This window comes from Salvelinus namaycush, chromosome 33 (genome assembly GCF_016432855.1).
Source record: "Salvelinus namaycush isolate Seneca chromosome 33, SaNama_1.0, whole genome shotgun sequence".
NCBI lineage: Eukaryota > Metazoa > Chordata > Actinopteri > Salmoniformes > Salmonidae > Salvelinus > Salvelinus namaycush.
The window spans coordinates 34,780,704-34,804,295 of NC_052339.1; the positions used below are offsets into that span (position 1 = coordinate 34,780,704).

A 23,592-nucleotide genomic window follows, 5' to 3' on the forward strand; every position below is an offset into this window, starting at 1 on the left:
CTGTCCTTGAGCTGTTCTTGTCTATTGATGTTCTGTATTATGTTTCATGTTTTGTGTGGACCCCCAGGAAGAGTAGCTGCTGCTTTTGCAACAGCTAATGGGGATCCTAATAAAATACCAAACTTGTCTGCCAGGCTGCTCCTAATCTGCAACTTTTTGGGACTATAATCCTGCAGGGAGAAAGCTATCTATTTAGGCATAATAAAACACGTGTTTTTCCAATCCCGAGTATCAACTAACAATGTACGTGTACGATTACGAGTATAGCAAGGTTGTCACACCCCTAACAACACAGTAGATTAATCTGATACGTAGGCTAATCGGGGAAAACGTATTTCTGTTTATAATTAAAACATTTTTGCGTGTGAAAACTTATTTCAGGTTTCACACGCAACAACTGTAGTTTAGACATTTTAATTCAAATTAGGGTAGTCAGTTCAGTCAGTCAGCGATTCCTACTTTCCTGTAACGTTCTGAAACAGCAACGGACTATCCCTGTCTGTGTGTGTCTCTACTTTGTGTAGTCGTTAACGATGATGCTAATGACGATGTCTCTTGGTAGAGATGGAAAGGCTATCCTAAAAAACCTTCTCAAAATGAAAATGTAAACTACAAAGTACCCTATGCTACCTGGCAGAAAGATATCATGGTTATTTGCATCAATTCAATGGTAATTTGTTTTGCAAACTCTGTAATCACATGAGCGCTACAGAAGCATTGCTAACCAAACAACCGTCTCCTGCTGGTGCACACTGGGTAACTACACACAACAATAATAAGACGTGTCCTATAGAACATCAAATGTTAAAAATAAATAATAAAGTTTGAGAGCGAAAATCCTAAAAACAATTAAAATAAAATCTGAAAAAACTAAAAGGAGAAAATATTTTTGGGGAAAAAAACATAACGGAATCAGGCAAAACATTCAATGGATTTCATAGTTCCCCTATGTATGCTATTGCTCAGTTAACTTGAGCCAGTGGGGCCCTCTTCCCACCGATCCTTCTCTAGCCCAGAGAGGACTTTGTCCAAATACATTGTCACAAAAGTGTATTTATTTAAAACTTCAACAATGCCTCCTTGTCTTCTGTAGTCTATTATTACAGTTATTTTATACTGTGGTAGTGTAGTAGGAGTGTATTGAAGTGTAGTTGTTTGAGTGTATTGAAGTGTAGTTATGTCTGATGAAATGTGTGATCTAACTGCCCCACAACCCAAAGTAAAAAGGTTGATATAGTACTATATTAAAGTAATCAGACCTATTATTGAACTTTTACTAAATTTAACAGCTGGTTTAAATAGCAAAGTGAAACTTTTTAAACTTCTATTACCACAAAATACTTAAGCGCTACTTTACTTAATGTAATTTGACCTTGTTCTTGATACCAGGTATTTTGACTGATTTCATGTCAATGCTAATATGGCACAAATTAGCTAGCTAACTAACAAATCTAACGATATATTTGAGATACAAGTGCTCAGTGTGCAAATGTATTTATGTTTTCAATAAACATTTGGTGCTGAAATATAGTTTAGCTGTTGTCAACAATGTAAGCCAACCCTGTCTGTATTAGTCCATTGTCGGTTGTGTTGCAACCAGTTTAGAACGCCTCAGACACCCAGGCTTCTCACAGTGGCTCTAGTGAACGAGACTAGGGCCCTTTGAGCTCTGGTTAAAAGTTGTGCTAACTCTGTAGGGAATAGGGTGACTTTTCAGACGCAGCCTCAACAAGATATATTCGTACTTAAAACAGTCAAAAATCACACACCAAATCAAAGTGAGCTTTATTTAACAGAATATTTTAAAGAAAACATTTGAGTATCTCCTTTCTATGTACAGACAAGATATGACATTCCAAAATGAGAGAGGACTACTTCACAATAGACAATTCTGCTTTTGTATCATCCCTGTTAATATTGCAGAAATAAATACACTGTAAAAATAAATAAAATAAACACAATGAAATAATTTTTTATAAATGTTTGACCAATTTGTTCAGATGGTTCTAATCTTTGTTTCTTTAGCCATTGATAACTAGAAGGATAAATGATTTTCTAAAAAAATGATTAATATACAAGTTTAAGTTCAGCTGCTATTGTCCACAGAAGGATATGTAGCTCCCTCTGCTGGTCACTGGTAGTAATATCACGCCAGCTACTGGTAGTTATCGGTTAACGGCATTGAAGCCTTGTGTTAAGAAAGGCCGGGATTCAATCCAGTTGCAGGTTGTAGACAATGCAGCTTTTTTAAATGTTCTCCTGTTTGTTTATGGAGAGTCATGGTAAACCCGGCATATTTCCACTCAATGGGAAATCGCCTCCATCGGATTGAATCACAGCCTTAGTTAAACTTACTCTCTCACTCACACACACAGCAACTCTGGAAATACAAGGACCCAAAAGCATAAACTATTTACAATTATATAAAACTGTACAGTGAGCGGTACTAAAACAGAGCTTAAAAGAGAAAACCAAGGGGCTTGAACTTTAACACTATTTATTAAAACTAGGCAATATTACTAACAGAGTACTGTATATAAACCCTGGAATCCACAGACTAAACTTAGTCCCAAGGTCACGTCCCAAACTGCACCCTTTTTTCTATTCAGGAGTTCCCATAGGGCTCTGGTCAAAAGTAGTGCACTTCTTAGGGAATAAGATACCATTTGAGACACAGCCTTAGGGGGAGTTGACTTTATGCGCCTTCTTGAGGACCCTCCAGCGGTCTTTGAGTTGAACCCCTGTGCGACCATGGAAGTCGTGTCCCTGGAGGATACGTGACCATTTCCCCTCCCCGTGACGCTTCACTCCCGCCTTCAGCGCCAGGTCCAGATCCCACGGCCATCTCTACACAGGAAATAGGGGCAATCTGGGGGTTGGTACATCCATTTTGGACTTTTTAAAAATGAACAATAGCCGTTGATACTTGAGGAAAATAACTTCTAAACGCCTCATGAGCTTAATTCAACTGTTGTACGCCATTAGAACGAATATATATAAAACATGTATGCATATATTTTTGGAACATTTAATTGTATAAATGACTAAAGTGTGCCCCCATCAGGGAAACAGTGCTCTAGTTGACCTACGCCATGAGTCTTCCTGGTTGTATTGGTGTTCAGAGTCGTGTTGCTAAGAGTGGTGGTGTTCAGGGTCGTCTCAGACGAGGCTCTTCGGTAGGTCAACCTCGTCGACACTGCATGGACAAACAGCATATGAGAGAGATAGAGAGACAGAGAGCGAGAGACAGAGAGAGACAGAGAGCGAGAGACAGAGAGAGACAGAGACAGAGACAGAGAGCGAGAGACAGAGACAGAGACAGAGACAGAGACAGAGACAGAGACAGAGAGAGACAGAGAGAGACAGAGAGAGACAGAGAGAGACAGAGAGAGACAGAGAGAGACAGAGAGAGACAGAGAGAGACAGAGAGAGACAGAGAGAGACAGAGAGAGACAGAGAGAGACAGAGAGAGACAGAGAGAGACAGAGAGAGACAGAGAGAGACAGAGAGAGACAGAGAGAGACAGAGAGAGACAGAGAGAGACAGAGAGAGACAGAGAGAGACAGAGAGAGACAGAGAGAGACAGAGAGAGTCAACTTCTCTTTTTTATGGTTTTATTTTTGGGTCCATCCACCCTCCAGGAGGACAAAAATAAACTTGTTTTCGTCTTTTATACATTTGACATACATGGCATTTTTGTCCCCCCCAGTTATTACATAGAAAGAATAAAGTAATTTGCTACATATTACATCTGGATAGATAGTAATTAGACATTGTGTAACTATTATAGAACATGCTCCTTTTGACCAGGGCCCACAGCCCGCTCCTTTTGACCAGGGCCCACAGCCCGCTCCTTTTGACCAGGGCCCACAGCCATCTCCTTTTGACCAGGGCCCGCAGCCCGCTCCTTTTGACCAGGGCCCGCAGCCCGCTCCTTTTGACCAGGGCCCACAGCTAGCTTAATGACCACATGAGGTTTGACCACGCTGGCACATGAGGGCCTTGTTTATAAGCGTTGCAAAATATACCCCAAAACATGAGTTCACCAGCTCAAGCAAAAGTTTATAAAGACAGAACTTCACGTTAGAAATGTGCTTGTCCTCCCACAAACGTCAGACCATGCGAACACACAGTTTCTTGTGGTTGTGTAACTATTATAGAACATGAGCATTTAAAGCCAACTTTACAGGGACAAACAGCATGATAAATAGATTGTACATTTTACATGTACAACATGTAGCTAGTTCTTCCACTTGGCATTATAACCATGTTCTTTCTCAAGAGCAATGGAGAATTACTGTGACGGAACAAAGAGCATTAAAAATCCCCCAAGATGTTAAATATACTGTACATACTGGAAGAGAGAGTGGTAGACCATACCCCGTTGTCTCATAAAAGTGAGTGCAGGCTTCTTGCCAGACTCTGGTTTCCAGGGATGAATATTCCTTGTTGATAGCAGCTTCTTCTTGGGTCTGAGGAGAAATGCAATATATCATTAGACAATGATGCTTCCTAAATGATGCTTCCTAAATGGCACCCTATTTCCTTATGCAGCCCACTCCTTTTGACCAGGGCCCGCAGCCATCTCCTTTTGACCAGGGCCCGCAGCCATCTCCTTTTGACCAGGGCCCTCAGCCATCTCCTTTTGACCAGGGCCCTCAGCCATCTCCTTTTGACCAGGGCCCGCAGCCATCTCCTTTTGACCAGGGCCCGCAGCCATCTCCTTTTGACCAGGGCCCGCTCCTTTTGACCAGGGCCCACAGCCAGCTTAATGACCACATGAGGTTTGACCACGCTCGCACATGGGGGGCCTCGTTTATAAGCGTTGCAAAATATACCCCAAAATATGAGTTCACCAGCTCAAGCAAAAGTTTATAAAGACAGAACTTCACGTTAGAAATGTGCTTGTCCTCCCACAAACTTCAGACCATGCACACAGTTTGTGTTTGAAATCTAGCATTTCAAAAAGTAGCCTTGAAAGAATATGTAACCAAATATAACAAGATGCAATCATTTGCTGTTAGTGAGAAAAGTGAAAAATCGATGTATCTTTGCATTGTAAAATAATTAGAAAAACACATCTATTTTCCATGATTTATTGAGTTTCCATGACCACCAGTCAGAAAATGAATTTATTCTGCGATGGTTTCACACTGGTGAAAATAGCCTATAGACCAAGAACGATGGATAGGGCTTACCATTCGTCTCATCTCTCATTTAAAAAACGGACCCACTTCACAGTGGTAAATAGAGAAGCCATTTCAAGCAGCCTAATTTTGCTCTACACGATCCGAAGCCCAGTTTAAAACGGTAGAACTGACAAACGGTTCACCTTTTCCAATTGACGACTGTTGGCTAGGTCTGAATAACTGTAATGTCTGGCGTAGACAATATTTCATTTATAAACATAATACATATATCATAAACATTTCATATTTTCTGGCCATGATGAGTTCATATTCCCCATGTAGCCATACAACAAATTAGCATCTCATTTTAAAATCGGGCCTATTAGATAGGTTAATATACATTTTAAGTGTTTGCTCCATGCAGAGGACAGGCTGCGTGGCTTATAACATACAGTAGAACTTAACAGGTTACCATTGTAAAGAGGCCTACTGTAGTTTTCCTTGTGTTCAAGTAGACAATATTTCTGAATTTTGTGGGCAGGGCAGCATATTTAGGGTCGGGAGAAAGTAAACACAAAATATTATTGAAACCCCCCCCCACCCCCGATCTGTTTACAGCTCCACAACAATTTGCATTTGTTTGTGTCTTTCAGAATCAACAAATGTCAGCGCAACAGAAAACATTTCTGACAACACCTCCCAAAGACATTTGATTTCGAAATGGCTATTTCCTTTAGATATACTGTCTGGGCCTAATTCCAATACTTCCAAAGTGTACAGAAAATAAGAGTGTTATCGTCACCATAAAAAGGTGACTGAAGGGTGTTTTCAGGCAGAGTTATGACGCTCGTTCACACGTGCAGTTCTCTGACAGGTCTGATTTATAAACAGGAAACATGAGTATGTGTGGTGGGCGGCAAGTTAATAAATCATTGTGTGTGTGTGCGCAGACATCAGTTATAAACGACGCCCCGGAAGCAGACATTGACCTACTAGCAAGGTCATAATCCCCCATAATCCCCTGGTCAAAATGAACGTGGTTTGACTTGAGGATGAGTGAGCACAACTTTTGACCACCGCCCAAGTCAGAAAGTTAAGTTTCTACCCCTTGACCTTTTCTATATTTTGTTACGTAACAGCCTTATTGTAAAATGTATTAAATTAGTTTTCCCCCCCCTCATCAATCTATACACAATACCTCATAATGACATCACAATACCCCATAATGACATCACAATACCCCATAATGACATCACAATACCCCATAATGACATCACAATACCCCATAATGACATCACAATACCCCATAATGACAAAGCAAAAACAGGTTAAATGTATTAAAAATGTAAAAAGGCATTCAGACCCTTTACTCAGTACAAGCTTGACACACCTGTATTTGGGGAGTTTCTCCCATTCTTCTCTGCAGATCCTCTCAAGCTCTGTCAGGTTGGATGGGGAGCGTCGCTGCACAGCTATTTTCAGGTCTCTCCAGAGATGTTCGATCGGGTTCAAGTCCGGGCTCTGGCTGGGCCACTCAAGGACATTCAGAGACTTGTCCCGAAGTCACTACTGCGTTGTCTTGGCTGTGTGCTTAGGGTCGTTGTCCTGCTGGAAGGTGAACCCTCGCCCCAGTCTGAGGTCCTGAACACTCTGGAGCAGGTTTTCATCAAGCATCTCTCTGTACTTTGCTCCGGTCAGCTTTCCCTCGATACTGGCTAGTCTCCTAGTCCCTGTCGCTGAAAAACATCCCCACAGCATGATGCTGCCACCACCATGCTTCACCGTAGGGATGGTGCCAGGTTTCCTCCAGATGTGATGCTTAGCATTCAGGCCAAAGAGTTCAATCTTGCTTTTATCAGACCAGACAAACTTTAGATGCCTCCAAGCAGGCTGTGATGTGCCTTTTTACTGAGGAGTGGCTTCCGTCTTGCCACTCTACCATAAAGGGCCTGATTGGGTGAGGTGCTGCAGAGATGGTTGTCCTTCTGGAAGGTTCTCCCACTCAGAGGAACTCTGTCAGAATGACCATCGGGATCTTGGTCACCTCGCCGGTTGATCAGTTCGGCCAGCTCTAGGAAGAGTCTTGGTGGTTCCAACGGGTCTTAATACTTATTTAGCAAAGTTAATTTTTTACAACTTTTAATACATTTGCAAAATAAAAACATTTAAAAAAGTTTCACCTTTGTCATTAATGTGTATTGTGTATACATTGACGAGGAAAACAATTAACTTAATCAATTTTAGAATAAGGCTGTTAAGTAATTGTTTTTTGAAAAAGTGAAGAGGTCTGAATACATTCCGAATATACAGTATTCACAGTTTCCATGTTTCAGAAGGTAACCTTCCTCCTCTCCATTAGCTGAAATAAGTCTTCAGTGTTTTTATTATTTTATCCCAACGGTCATTTATTCTAAGTAACGTACAACAACACTCACCTCATAAGGACACTGGTCTCCTGATTCCTGGTAGGAAAAGCAGCATACATTATTTTCACCTCAAAAATCATTTCTGAACTGAAAATATATGACAGTTTGAGGTTGTTCCCATAATGCTTCTGTTGAGCATCTTCATTTGATTCAGGCTCGTAGTCGACAAGACTGAAATACTCAGAATGCACAGTTAACGATGAAGACAATACAAAAAAAAATACTACACTCAATTGATTAAAATCCAATAATAAGAAGTCTAATCAAATGATTTGATTATGCATACAGGGTTAAAGTACGTTATACGTTACGTTATAGTAGATAAAAGACGTGCCGAACCAGTCCTTACTGTTTGGAGTGTTCAGAGGATTGGCTGGTAGTATATGACGCCTCCCGAGTCTCAGAATCCTCCCCTGTCTCCTGGCCTGCCTTGACCACCTTAGTGGCTGCCTGAAATACAGGGGGACAAGCAGAATAAAGACACTATACAGGGGTTCCTTCCCAAAAGGCACCCTATAACCCTAAGTAAGTAAGCCTTGTACGAGCCAGAAGGACCCATAGGACAGGAGCCTATTCCCCGTTTCTGTAGTTGATGCACCAGTACACCCCCCCCCCCGGCAGCTTGATGCACCAGTACACCCCCCCGGCAGCTTGATGCACCAGTACACCCCCAGGCAGCTTGATGCACCCCCCCCCCCCCGATCCCTTATTGATGTCACCCGTTACATCCACTTCAAAAATCTGTGAAGATTGAGGCGAGGAGACAGGTTAAATAAGGATTTTTAAACATTGCGACAATTGAGAAATGGATAGTGTATACTACCAGTCAAAAGTTTACAACATCTACTCATTCAAAGGGTTTTTCTTTATTTTTTACTATTTTCTATATTGCAGAATAATAGTGAAGACATTACAACTATGAAATAACACACATGGAATCAAGTAAAAACCAAAAAAAGTGTTAAACAAATCAAAATATATTTTATATTTGCGATTCTTCAAATAGCCACCCTTTACCTTAATGACAGCTTTGCACACTCTTTCATAGTTTTAATGTCTTCACTATTACTCTACAATGTAGAAAATAGTAAAAAATAAAGAAAAACCCTTGAATGAGTAGGTGTTGTAAAACTTTCGAACAGTAGTGTATGTCTTTGCAATTCATTTATTTTTGTTTGCGTCGTTAGCATATTTTGCTAGCAGCCTCCATGTAAAATCACTATTACTAGTGCTCATGATGTTAGCATTCTAATAATCGAAGCCCATTTGAGCTTTTTTTGGCGTCCCCTTGTGTACTAAACCGGTAAATCCAAAACTCCAGGGATGAGAGAAGAACGGTATGAAAATCTGGAGACTGCCCAAACCCTAGTCACTGGTTCAGCTCCCTACCTGGAGCAGGAAGTCCGATGGGTGTTCCTCCAGGAAGCGATCCAGGAAGGTCTGTATATTCTCCAGCAGACGGTTCCAGCTGAAGTTGAGCAGGAACGGGTGGTACGTGTCCCTCTTACTCACGATCAACGACAACTTGATTCCCAAGTTCTGTAAACGAAGAGAGGGACATATAGCCCGAGTGCCACTCTGTTTGTACAATCGTGCCAACTCCCTGTCACTCAATGTCATTCCAAATGGCTTGACAATGACAATAGAGTTGACAAGAGCACACACAGACCTGGGACCAATCATATTATAACTCATTATTTCATGGAAATCTGTAAACACTGGACAGGTACTTTAAAAGTCCCAGTCATATAAGTGCTGTGGAGGCATTGCTTACCTGTGGGATTTCACACTCCTCCTCGAGCCATTTGAGAGCTGATGATGCCATGACGCAGTTCCCTTTCTCCAGACACACAGCAACACTCTGGAAGAGAAGACCAGTGAGTCAGAAACACACAGCAACACTCTGGGAGAGAAGACCAGTGAGTCAGACACACAGCAACACTCTGGAAGAGAAGACCAGTGAGTCAGACACACACAGCAACACTCTGGAAGAGAAGACCAGTGAGTCAGACACACAGCAACACTCTGGGAGAGAAGACCAGTGAGTCAGACACACACAGCGACACTCTGGGAGAGAAGACCAGTGAGTCAGACACACACAGCAACACTCTGGGAGAGAAGACCAGTGAGTCAGACACACACAGCAACACTCTGGGAGAGAAGACCAGTGAGTCAGAAACACACAGCGACACTCTGGGAGAGAAGACCAGTGAGTCAGACACACAGCAACACTCTGGGAGAGAAGACCAGTGAGTCAGAAACACACAGCGACACTCTGGGAGAGAAGACCAGTGAGTCAGAAACACACAGCGACACTCTGGGAGAGAAGACCAGTGAGTCAGAAACACACAGCGACACTCTGGGAGAGAAGACCAGTGAGTCAGAAACACACAGCAACACTCTGGGAGAGAAGACCAGTGAGTCAGACACACAGCGACACTCTGGGAGAGAAGACCAGTGAGTCAGACACACACAGCGACACTCTGGGAGAGAAGACCAGTGAGTCAGACACACACAGCAACACTCTGGGAGAGAAGACCAGTGAGTCAGAAACACACAGCGACACTCTGGAAGAGAAGACCAGTGAGTCAGAAACACACAGCGACACTCTGGAAGAGAAGACCAGTGAGTCAGACACACACAGCAACACTCTGGGAGAGAAGACCAGTGAGTCAGAAACACACAGCGACACTCTGGGAGAGAAGACCAGTGAGTCAGAAACACACAGCGACACTCTGGAAGAGAAGACCAGTGAGTCAGAAACACACAGCGACACTCTGGAAGAGAAGACCAGTGAGTCAGACACACACAGCAACACTCTGGGAGAGAAGACCAGTGAGTCAGAAACACACAGCGACACTCTGGGAGAGAAGACCAGTGAGTCAGAAACACACAGCGACACTCTGGAAGAGAAGACCAGTGAGTCAGACACACACAGCGACACTCTGGAAGAGAAGACCAGTGAGTCAGACACACACAGCGACACTCTGGAAGAGAAGACCAGTGAGTCAGACACACACAGCGACACTCTGGAAGAGAAGACCAGTGAGTCAGAAACACACAGCAACACTCTGGGAGAGAAGACCAGTGAGTCAGACACACACAGCAACACTCTGGGAGAGAAGACCAGTGAGTCAGAAACACACAGCGACACTCTGGAAGAGAAGACCAGTGAGTCAGACACACACAGCGACACTCTGGGAGAGAAGACCAGTGAGTCAGAAACACACAGCGACACTCTGGGAGAGAAGACCAGTGAGTCAGAAACACACAGCGACACTCTGGGAGAGAAGACCAGTGAGTCAGAAACACACAGCGACACTCTGGAAGAGAAGACCAGTGAGTCAGAAACACACAGCGACACTCTGGGAGAGAAGACCAGTGAGTCAGAAACACACAGCGACACTCTGGGAGAGAAGACCAGTGAGTCAGACACACACAGCAACACTCTGGGAGAGAAGACCAGTGAGTCAGACACACACAGCAACACTCTGGAAGAGAAGACCAGTGAGTCAGCAACACACAGCAACACTCTGGAAGAGAAGACCAGTGAGTCAGAAACACACAGCAACACTCTGGGAGAGAAGACCAGTGAGTCAGACACACACAGCAACACTCTGGAAGAGAAGACCAGTGAGTCAGCAACACACAGCAACACTCTGGAAGAGAAGACCAGTGAGTCAGAAACACACAGCGACACTCTGGGAGAGAAGACCAGTGAGTCAGAAACACACAGCGACACTCTGGGAGAGAAGACCAGTGAGTCAGAAACACACAGCGACACTCTGGGAGAGAAGACCAGTGAGTCAGACACACACAGCAACACTCTGGAAGAGAAGACCAGTGAGTCAGAAACACACAGCAACACTCTGGAAGAGAAGACCAGTGAGTCAGACACACACAGCAACACTCTGGAAGAGAAGACCAGTGAGTCAGACACACACAGCAACACTCTGGAAGAGAAGACCAGTGAGTCAGACACACACAGCAACACTCTGGAAGAGAAGACCAGTGAGTCAGAAACACACAGCGACACTCTGGGAGAGAAGACCAGTGAGTCAGAAACACACAGCGACACTCTGGAAGAGAAGACCAGTGAGTCAGAAACACACAGCGACACTCTGGGAGAGAAGACCAGTGAGTCAGACACACACAGCGACACTCTGGGAGAGAAGACCAGTGAGTCAGACACACACAGCGACACTCTGGGAGAGAAGACCAGTGAGTCAGACACACACAGCGACACTCTGGAAGAGAAGACCAGTGAGTCAGAAACACACAGCAACACTCTGGGAGAGAAGACCAGTGAGTCAGACACACACAGCGACACTCTGGAAGAGAAGACCAGTGAGTCAGAAACACACAGCGACACTCTGGGAGAGAAGACCAGTGAGTCAGAAACACACAGCGACACTCTGGGAGAGAAGACCAGTGAGTCAGACACACACAGCAACACTCTGGGAGAGAAGACCAGTGAGTCAGACACACACAGCAACACTCTGGAAGAGAAGACCAGTGAGTCAGCAACACACAGCAACACTCTGGGAGAGAAGACCAGTGAGTCAGCAACACACAGCAACACTCTGGGAGAGAAGACCAGTGAGTCAGACACACACAGCAACACTCTGGGAGAGAAGACCAGTGAGTCAGCAACACACAGCAACACTCTGGAAGAGAAGACCAGTGAGTCAGAAACACACAGCGACACTCTGGAAGAGAAGACCAGTGAGTCAGAAACACACAGCGACACTCTGGGAGAGAAGACCAGTGAGTCAGAAACACACAGCGACACTCTGGGAGAGAAGACCAGTGAGTCAGAAACACACAGCGACACTCTGGGAGAGAAGACCAGTGAGTCAGACACACACAGCAACACTCTGGAAGAGAAGACCAGTGAGTCAGAAACACACAGCAACACTCTGGAAGAGAAGACCAGTGAGTCAGACACACACAGCAACACTCTGGAAGAGAAGACCAGTGAGTCAGAAACACACAGCAACACTCTGGAAGAGAAGACCAGTGAGTCAGACACACACAGCAACACTCTGGAAGAGAAGACCAGTGAGTCAGAAACACACAGCGACACTCTGGGAGAGAAGACCAGTGAGTCAGAAACACACAGCGACACTCTGGAAGAGAAGACCAGTGAGTCAGAAACACACAGCGACACTCTGGGAGAGAAGACCAGTGAGTCAGACACACACAGCGACACTCTGGGAGAGAAGACCAGTGAGTCAGACACACACAGCGACACTCTGGGAGAGAAGACCAGTGAGTCAGAAACACACAGCAACACTCTGGGAGAGAAGACCAGTGAGTCAGACACACACAGCAACACTCTGGGAGAGAAGACCAGTGAGTCAGACACACACAGCGACACTCTGGAAGAGAAGACCAGTGAGTCAGAAACACACAGCGACACTCTGGAAGAGAAGACCAGTGAGTCAGAAACACACAGCGACACTCTGGAAGAGAAGACCAGTGAGTCAGAAACACACAGCGACACTCTGGAAGAGAAGACCAGTGAGTCAGAAACACACAGCGACACTCTGGGAGAGAAGACCAGTGAGTCAGAAACACACAGCGACACTCTGGGAGAGAAGACCAGTGAGTCAGAAACACACAGCGACACTCTGGAAGAGAAGACCAGTGAGTCAGACACACACAGCGACACTCTGGGAGAGAAGACCAGTGAGTCAGAAACACACAGCCACACTCTGGGAGAGAAGACCAGTGAGTCAGACACACACAGCGACACTCTGGAAGAGAAGACCAGTGAGTCAGACACACACAGCGACACTCTGGAAGAGAAGACCAGTGAGTCAGACACACACAGCAACACTCTGGAAGAGAAGACCAGTGAGTCAGACACACACAGCAACACTCTGGAAGAGAAGACCAGTGAGTCAGACACACACAGCAACACTCTGGAAGAGAAGACCAGTGAGTCAGACACACACAGCAACACTCTGGAAGAGAAGACCAGTGAGTCAGACACACACAGCAACACTCTGGGAGAGAAGACCAGTGAGTCAGACACACACAGCAACACTCTGGAAGAGAAGACCAGTGAGTCAGACACACACAGCAACACTCTGGAAGAGAAGACCAGTGAGTCAGACACACACAGCAACACTCTGGAAGAGAAGACCAGTGAGTCAGAAACACACAGCGACACTCTGGGAGAGAAGACCAGTGAGTCAGAAACACACAGCGACACTCTGGAAGAGAAGACCAGTGAGTCAGAAACACACAGCGACACTCTGGGAGAGAAGACCAGTGAGTCAGACACACACAGCGACACTCTGGGAGAGAAGACCAGTGAGTCAGACACACACAGCGACACTCTGGGAGAGAAGACCAGTGAGTCAGACACACACAGCGACACTCTGGAAGAGAAGACCAGTGAGTCAGAAACACACAGCAACACTCTGGGAGAGAAGACCAGTGAGTCAGACACACACAGCGACACTCTGGAAGAGAAGACCAGTGAGTCAGAAACACACAGCGACACTCTGGGAGAGAAGACCAGTGAGTCAGAAACACACAGCGACACTCTGGGAGAGAAGACCAGTGAGTCAGACACACACAGCAACACTCTGGGAGAGAAGACCAGTGAGTCAGACACACACAGCAACACTCTGGAAGAGAAGACCAGTGAGTCAGCAACACACAGCAACACTCTGGAAGAGAAGACCAGTGAGTCAGAAACACACAGCAACACTCTGGGAGAGAAGACCAGTGAGTCAGAAACACAGCAACACTCTGGAAGAGAAGACCAGTGAGTCAGCAACACACAGCGACACTCTGGAAGAGAAGACCAGTGAGTCAGAAACACACAGCGACACTCTGGAAGAGAAGACCAGTGAGTCAGAAACACACAGCGACACTCTGGGAGAGAAGACCAGTGAGTCAGAAACACACAGCGACACTCTGGGAGAGAAGACCAGTGAGTCAGAAACACACAGCGACACTCTGGGAGAGAAGACCAGTGAGTCAGACACACACAGCAACACTCTGGAAGAGAAGACCAGTGAGTCAGAAACACACAGCAACACTCTGGAAGAGAAGACCAGTGAGTCAGACACACACAGCAACACTCTGGAAGAGAAGACCAGTGAGTCAGAAACACACAGCAACACTCTGGAAGAGAAGACCAGTGAGTCAGACACACACAGCAACACTCTGGAAGAGAAGACCAGTGAGTCAGAAACACACAGCGACACTCTGGGAGAGAAGACCAGTGAGTCAGAAACACACAGCGACACTCTGGAAGAGAAGACCAGTGAGTCAGAAACACACAGCGACACTCTGGGAGAGAAGACCAGTGAGTCAGACACACACAGCGACACTCTGGGAGAGAAGACCAGTGAGTCAGACACACACAGCGACACTCTGGGAGAGAAGACCAGTGAGTCAGAAACACACAGCGACACTCTGGGAGAGAAGACCAGTGAGTCAGACACACACAGCAACACTCTGGGAGAGAAGACCAGTGAGTCAGACACACACAGCGACACTCTGGAAGAGAAGACCAGTGAGTCAGAAACACACAGCGACACTCTGGAAGAGAAGACCAGTGAGTCAGAAACACACAGCGACACTCTGGAAGAGAAGACCAGTGAGTCAGAAACACACAGCGACACTCTGGAAGAGAAGACCAGTGAGTCAGAAACACACAGCGACACTCTGGGAGAGAAGACCAGTGAGTCAGAAACACACAGCGACACTCTGGGAGAGAAGACCAGTGAGTCAGAAACACACAGCGACACTCTGGAAGAGAAGACCAGTGAGTCAGACACACACAGCGACACTCTGGGAGAGAAGACCAGTGAGTCAGAAACACACAGCCACACTCTGGGAGAGAAGACCAGTGAGTCAGACACACACAGCGACACTCTGGAAGAGAAGACCAGTGAGTCAGACACACACAGCGACACTCTGGAAGAGAAGACCAGTGAGTCAGACACACACAGCAACACTCTGGAAGAGAAGACCAGTGAGTCAGACACACACAGCAACACTCTGGAAGAGAAGACCAGTGAGTCAGACACACACAGCAACACTCTGGAAGAGAAGACCAGTGAGTCAGACACACACAGCAACACTCTGGAAGAGAAGACCAGTGAGTCAGACACACACAGCAACACTCTGGGAGAGAAGACCAGTGAGTCAGACACACACAGCAACACTCTGGGAGAGAAGACCAGTGAGTCAGACACACACAGCAACACTCTGGGAGAGAAGACCAGTGAGTCAGACACACACAGCAACACTCTGGGAGAGAAGACCAGTGAGTCAGACACACAGCAACACTCTGGGAGAGAAGACCAGTGAGTCAGACACACAGCAACACTCTGGGAGAGAAGACCAGTGAGTCAGACACACAGCGACACTCTGGGAGAGAAGACCAGTGAGTCAGACACACAGCAACACTCTGGAAGAGAAGACCAGTGAGTCAGACACACACAGCAACACTCTGGAAGAGAAGACCAGTGAGTCAGAAACACACAGCAACACTCTGGAAGAGAAGACCAGTGAGTCAGCAACACACAGCAACACTCTGGGAGAGAAGACCAGTGAGTCAGAAACACACAGCGACACTCTGGGAGAGAAGACCAGTGAGTCAGACACACACAGCGACACTCTGGGAGAGAAGACCAGTGAGTCAGAAACACACAGCGACACTCTGGGAGAGAAGACCAGTGAGTCAGAAACACACAGCGACACTCTGGGAGAGAAGACCAGTGAGTCAGACACACACAGCGACACTCTGGGAGAGAAGACCAGTGAGTCAGACACACACAGCGACACTCTGGGAGAGAAGACCAGTGAGTCAGACACACACAGCAACACTCTGGGAGAGAAGACCAGTGAGTCAGACACACACAGCGACACTCTGGGAGAGAAGACCAGTGAGTCAGAAACACACAGCAACACTCTGGGAGAGAAGACCAGTGAGTCAGACACACACAGCGACACTCTGGGAGAGAAGACCAGTGAGTCAGACACACACAGCGACACTCTGGGAGAGAAGACCAGTGAGTCAGACACACACAGCGACACTCTGGGAGAGAAGACCAGTGAGTCAGAAACACACAGCAACACTCTGGAAGAGAAGACCAGTGAGTCAGAAACACACAGCGACACTCTGGGAGAGAAGACCAGTGAGTCAGACACACACAGCGACACTCTGGGAGAGAAGACCAGTGAGTCAGAAACACACAGCGACACTCTGGGAGAGAAGACCAGTGAGTCAGACACACACAGCGACACTCTGGGAGAGAAGACCAGTGAGTCAGACACACACAGCGACACTCTGGGAGAGAAGACCAGTGAGTCAGAAACACACAGCGACACTCTGGGAGAGAAGACCAGTGAGTCAGAAACACACAGCGACACTCTGGAAGAGAAGACCAGTGAGTCAGAAACACACAGCAACACTCTGGAAGAGAAGACCAGTGAGTCAGACACACAGCAACACTCTGGGAGAGAAGACCAGTGAGTCAGACACACAGCGACACTCTGGGAGAGAAGACCAGTGAGTCAGACACACAGCGACACTCTGGAAGAGAAGACCAGTGAGTCAGACACACAGCAACACTCTGGAAGAGAAGACCAGTGAGTCAGAAACACAGCGACACTCTGGAAGAGAAGACCAGTGAGTCAGACACACAGCGACACTCTGGAAGAGAAGACCAGTGAGTCAGACACACAGCGACACTCTGGGAGAGAAGACCAGTGAGTCAGACACACACAGCAACACTCTGGAAGAGAAGACCAGTGAGTCAGACACACAGCAACACTCTGGGAGAGAAGACCAGTGAGTCAGACACACAGCGACACTCTGGGAGAGAAGACCAGTGAGTCAGACACACAGCGACACTCTGGAAGAGAAGACCAGTGAGTCAGACACACAGCAACACTCTGGAAGAGAAGACCAGTGAGTCAGAAACACAGCGACACTCTGGAAGAGAAGACCAGTGAGTCAGACACACAGCGACACTCTGGAAGAGAAGACCAGTGAGTTAGCCAGCTCATCAGTGCTATAAACACAGAATGCAAGGCAATACCTAGAAATCCATGCCCGGTTTCACAGCTTGTATGTGCTGTATTCCTCTCAGAATAGGAGTGCTGATCCAAGGATTAGGTTTTGTTTGTCCATATTGCCAGATGACACCATTAAGCTCATTTACACTAAACTGCATTAAGATCGGAAGTCAATTATAGTTACATTAAAGACACCGTGGACTGGCACGAGATATGGGACAGAAAACGTACCTCAATGCAGGGATGGGATATGCCACTGTACTCCAAATGTTAACTTTATCCACACTGCTCCAGAGAAGATTTAAATACTACGGTTTTCCTGGAAACCTGCCCTTGTCATCCTCATGCTAGCTAGCATGTAACATTTTTCATTGGAATTTACAAGACAAAACTGACGCTAAAAATCACTCCTGCTTCCGAGACTCTTGATGCGGCTCCTGGTCTGGTTAGTGTGTGACTATAATAATAATGAATTGTTACATGTAGACAGACAGTATACACAGAAGGAATGTAGAGCACAGAAACCAACACATTAAATCACCTGAACATAGAGTAGATTGGTGATGTGCTCGAACAGTGAGACATTCGCCACAGTCTCTTTCTGAGACGCCCAGACACCGACAGCTGACATCAGAGGCGACAACCGCTCGTCTCTGTCGAAGGAGACGTCTACATAAAACAACACAACGAGATATTGTACTAGTTAATTTGAGGTATCTAGACATCTAAACGTAAAGACAACAATGAAGCTGATACTGATACCTGCAGTGTAAACAAACGAAAGGCAACAAAACGAAACTAAAATATAGCTAGTTAACTTACCTAAATGTTTCCCGTGCATTATCCGTGCGAGGAAGCCACATATCTGCCTTTTCTGTTTCTGTTCGGCGTTTAAATGGGGGGTACCATCAATGATCGCTAAAACAGAATGATGCAGACCCATTATAGCTAACTACATTAGCCCATATAAACTAAATTGACATTAGCCAGCAAACTTACTTTCCAGCGTCGAAATCGTTTGGTTGAATTCTTCAAATTTGCCCTCCTTGAAGAATTGACACAAACTAACAAAACTGAAATCAATCATCCATCTTTTAGCAACAGTTGCCACATCCGAAAAGCACACATTTTCATCTGTAGTGCTTGTAATTGTCAATGTTTTGTTATTTGGATCAGCCTCCATGGCTAATGTTTTCAAACTGTTTACTATAACAGGAAATACACTTTTTTTTTATTGATTCAAAATGTGCGCGTCCATCAGGTGGTGGGACGTTCTATGTTGAACAGAGCTCCCCCTAGCGCCTAGGAGTAGCTAACACAAGCAAAACGTTTATTTATTTTATTTCACCTTTATTTTATCAGGGAGTCATACAAATTTGCGGAGTCACGTTCTGATGGTTTCTTTTGGTCAATGTGTTTTCTATTTGAATTTATTTAGCATATGCCTAGAATTCTTAAGCGAACGTTGGGTTGTGATAACTGATTAATAAATATTTAGAGGGTGACCCCTCGCCCCAGTAATCTGCCTGTAGCCTAGGCCTACAACTGTACCATCCGATTATGGGGAAAATCCGGTCACGAGCATCAGGCGATAATTAGGCCACCTGTAGTCAAATGTGGGGAAACGGAATGCCCTGTTAGAGTGAAAGAGGACGACTTCCCCCACCAGTCCTCCAACTCCATCCCGGGCGACGACGAGGAACAAAGTGACAGCAGTGAGAGCAAGGCCAAAAGTGAAGACGAGAGAGAGATGAAGACGTCCCCTACAAAAGTGCAGACAGCGAATACACACACGACTCAACAGCAAAGAAGAAGATTCAGTATCCCTCCCTATCCCTGCCACTCGTTGCAACCTGGTCTCAGAGCATTTCATATTATTCTGTATGTAAATCAGAGACTCTCCATTAAGTATGATATGTTACGTTTTGTATGATATGTATTAATTTGTGGACCCCCCCTACGGCTATGCCTCTTTCCCTCTTCCCCTCCATCCTTATCCCCCAATGATGGCCGACTACCAGCACACCAATCATCACGGAACATCCGAAACGACAGAGGGTCTCCCTGGCAGAGGAGGGAAGAGAGAAGAAGAAAAGACAGAGAGTCTCCCCTGAGGAGGAGAGAAGAAGAAAAGATTGAGGGTCTCCCCAGAGGAGGAGAGAAGAGAGAAGAAGAAAAGACTGAGGGTCTCCGCAGAGGAGGAGGGAAGAGAGAAGAAAAGACACAGTCTCCCAGGAGGAGGAGAGAAGAGAGAAGAAGAAAAGACACAGTCTCCCCGGAGGAGGAGAGAAGAGAGACGAAGAAAAGACACAGTCTCCCCAGAGGAGGAGAGAAGAGAGAAGAAGAAAAGACACAGTCTCCCCAGAGGAGGAGAGAAGAGAGAAGAAGAAAAGACACAGTCTCCCCGGAGGAGGAGAGAAGATAGAAGAAGAAAAGACACAGTCTCCCCGGAGGAGGAGAGAAGAGAGAAGAAGAAAAGACACAGTCTCCCCAGAGGAGGAGAGAAGAGAGAAGAAGAAAAGACACAGTCTCCCAGGAGGAGGAGGGAAGAGAGAAGAAGAAAAGACACAGTCTCCCCGGAGGAGGAGAGAAGAGAGAAGAAGAAAAGACACAGTCTCCCCAGAGGAGGAGAGAAGAGAGAAGAAGAAAAGACACAGTCTCCCCAGAGGAGGAGAGAAGAGAGAAGAAGAAAAGACACAGTCTCCCCGGAGGAGGAGAGAAGAGAGAAGAAGAAAAGACACAGTCTCCCCGGAGGAGGAGAGAAGAGAGAAGAAGAAAAGACACAGTCTCCCCGGAGTAGGAGAGAAGAGAGAAGAAGAAAAGACACAGTCTCCCCGGAGGAGGAGAGAAGAGAGAAGAAGAAAAGACACAGTCTCCCAGAGGAGGAGAGAAGAGAGAAGAAGAAAAGACACAGTCTCCCCAGAGGAGGAGAGAAGAGAGAAGAAGAAAAGACACAGTCTCCCCGGAGGAGGAGAGAAGAGAGAAGAAGAAAAGACACAGTCTCCCCGGAGGAGGAGAGAAGAGAGAAGAAGAAAAGACACAGTCTCCCCGGAGTAGGAGAGAAGAGAGAAGAAGAAAAGACACAGTCTCCCCGGAGGAGGAGAGAAGAGAGAAGAAGAAAAGACACAGTCTCCCCGGAGGAGGAGGGAAGAGAGAAGAAGAAAAGACACAGTCTCCCAGAGGAGGAGAGAAGAGAGAAGAAGAAAATACACAGTCTCCCAGAGGAGGAGAGAAGAGAGAAGAAGAAAAGACACAGTATCCCCGGAGGAGGAGAGAAGAGAGAAGAAGAAAAGACACAGTCTCCCAGGAGGAGGAGAGAAGAGAGAAGAAGAAAAGACACAGTCTCCCCGGAGGAGGAGAGAAGAGAGAAGAAGAAAAGACACAGTCTCCCCAGAGGAGGAGAGAAGAGAGAAGAAGAAAAGACACAGTCTCCCCGGAGGAGGAGAGAAGAGAGAAGAAGAAAACAAGCAATAATAATAACAATAATAATTTATTCAAAGCTCTTCAATAACAAAAAACAAAAAAGTGATACATCACTAGTTGTCTAGTTATAGTTAGATCAACCAATACATCACCATGACTAGTCTAGTTATAGTTAGATCAACTAATACATCATCACTAGTAGTCTAGTTATAGTTAGATCAACCAATACATCATCACTAGTAGTCTAGTTCTAGTTAGATCAACCAATACATCATCACTAGTAGTCTAGTTAGATCAACCAATACATCATCACTAGTAGTCTAGTTAGATCAACCAATACATCATCACTAGTAGTCTAGTTAGATCAACCAATACATGGAACCCTGACCTGTTCACCGGACGTGCTACCTGTCCCAGACCTGCTGTTTTCAACTCTCTAGAGACCGCAGGAGCGGTAGAGATACTCTTAATGATCGGCTATGAAAAGCCAACTGACATTTACTCCTGATTATTATTTGACCATGCTGGTCATTTATGAACATTTGAACATCTTGGCATAGTTCTGTTATAATCTCCACCCGGCACAGCCAGAAGAGGACTGGCCACCCCTCATAGCCTGGTTCCTCTCTAGGTTTCTTCCTAGGTTTTGGCCTTTCTAGGGAGTTTTTCCTAGCCACCGTGCTTCTACACCTGCATTGCTTGCTGTTTGGGGTTTTAGGCTGGGTTTCTGTACAGCACTTTGAAATATTAGCTGATGTACGAAGGGCTATATAAAATAAACTTGATTTGATTTGATCATCACTAGTAGTCTAGTTCTAGTTAGATCAACCAATACATCATCACTAGTAGTCTAGTTAGATCAACCAATACATCATCATGAGTAGTCTAGTTATAGTTAGATCAACCAATACATCATCACTAGTAGTCTAGTTATAGTTAGATCAACCAATACATCACCATGACTAGTCTAGTTATAGTTAGATCAACCAATACATCATCACTAGTAGTCTAGTTATAGTTAGATCAACCAATACATCATCACTAGTAGTCTAGTTATAGTTAGATCAACCAATACATCATCACTAGTAGTCTAGTTATAGTTAGATCAACCAATACATCATCACTAGTAGTCTAGTTATAGTTAGATCAACCAATACATCATCACTAGTAGTCTAGTTATAGTTAGATCAACCAATACATCATCACTAGTAGTCTAGTTAGATCAACCAATACATCATCACTAGTAGTCTAGTTATAGTCAGATCAACCAATACATCATCACTAGTAGTCTAGTTATAGTCAAATCAACCAATACATCATCACTAGTAGTCTAGTTAGATCAACCAATACATGGAACCCTGAGAGACAGTTCATGTCTTGATCAGAGGAAGGTGGTCAGGGAGATGGAGAGGGACAGTTCATGTCTTGATCAGAGGAAGGTGGTCAGGGAGATGGAGAGGGACAGTTAATGTCTTGATCAGAGGAAGGTGGTCAGGGAGATGGAGAGGGACAGTTCATGTCTTGATCAGAGGAAGGTGGTCAGGGAGATGGAGAGGGACAGTTCATGTCTTGATCAGAGGAAGGTGGTCAGGGAGATGGAGAGAGACAGTTAATGTCTTGATCAGAGGAAGGTGGTCAGGGAGATGGAGAGAGACAGTTCATGTCTGGATCAGAGGAAGGTGGTCAGGGAGATGGAGAGGGACAGTTCATGTCTTGATCAGAGGAAGGTGGTCAGGGAGATGGAGAGACAGTTAATGTCTTGATCAGAGGAAGGTGGTCAGGGAGATGGAGAGAGACAGTTCATGTCTTGATCAGAGGAAGGTGGTCAGGGAGATGGAGAGAGACAGTTAATGTCTTGATCAGAGGAAGGTGGTCAGGGAGATGGAGAGAGACAGTTAATGTCTTGATCAGAGGAAGGTGGTCAGGGAGATGGAGAGAGACAGTTCATGTCTTGATCAGAGGAAGGTGGTCAGGGAGATGGAGAGAGACAGTTAATGTCTTGATCAGAGGAAGGTGGTCAGGGAGATGGAGAGAGACAGTTCATGTCTTGATCAGAGGAAGGTGGTCAGGGAGATGGAGAGAGACAGTTCATGTCTGGATCAGAGGAAGGTGGTCAGGGAGATGGAGAGACAGTTAATGTCTTGATCAGAGGAAGGTGGTCAGGGAGATGGAGAGGGACAGTTCATGTCTGGATCAGAGGAAGGTGGTCAGGGAGATGGAGAGACAGTTCATGTCTTGATCAGAGGAAGGTGGTCAGGGAGATGGAGAGACAGTTAATGTCTTGATCAGAGGAAGGTGGTCAGGGAGATGGAGAGAGACAGTTCATGTCTGGATCAGAGGAAGGTGGTCAGGGAGATGGAGAGAGACAGTTAATGTCTTGATCAGAGGAAGGTGGTCAGGGAGATGGAGAGAGACAGTTCATGTCTTGATCAGAGGAAGGTGGTCAGGGAGATGGAGAGAGACAGTTCATGTCTGGATCAGAGGAAGGTGGTCAGGGAGATGGAGAGAGACAGTTCATGTCTTGATCAGAGGAAGGTGGTCAGGGAGATGGAGAGGGACAGTTC

The 23,592-nt window shown here is 45.7% G+C and overlaps 1 protein-coding gene across 1 annotated transcript; it reads right to left on the reverse strand.

The window, feature by feature from the left end:
- Positions 1-1,788: 1,788 nt before the first annotated feature.
- terf1 (telomeric repeat binding factor (NIMA-interacting) 1) lies at positions 1,789-18,794 on the reverse strand. The gene is made up of 10 exons (XM_038973082.1): positions 18,605-18,794; positions 18,428-18,523; positions 18,147-18,274; positions 9,330-9,416; positions 8,945-9,094; positions 7,905-8,005; positions 7,565-7,591; positions 4,381-4,472; positions 3,090-3,196; positions 1,789-2,847 (listed from the first exon to the last, which is right to left on the reverse strand). Exons 1-10 carry the CDS (start codon positions 18,786-18,788, stop codon positions 2,680-2,682), a joined length of 1,140 nt encoding a protein of 379 aa, XP_038829010.1. The 5' UTR covers positions 18,789-18,794; the 3' UTR covers positions 1,789-2,679.
- Positions 18,795-23,592: the final 4,798 nt, after the last annotated feature.

Excerpts from the sequence above, each read along its gene's own strand:
- terf1 (XM_038973082.1), bottom strand. The coding sequence starts at position 18,788 with ATGGAGGCTGATCCAAATAACAAAACATTGACAATTACAAGCACTACA. Across the intron at positions 8,006-8,944 it reads CATCGGACTTCCTGCTCCAG|GCAGCCACTAAGGTGGTCAA; the intron begins GTAGGGAGCTGA and ends CCTGTATTTCAG. Across the intron at positions 7,592-7,904 it reads TCCTCTGAACACTCCAAACA|GAATCAGGAGACCAGTGTCC; the intron begins GTAAGGACTGGT and ends TTTTCCTACCAG.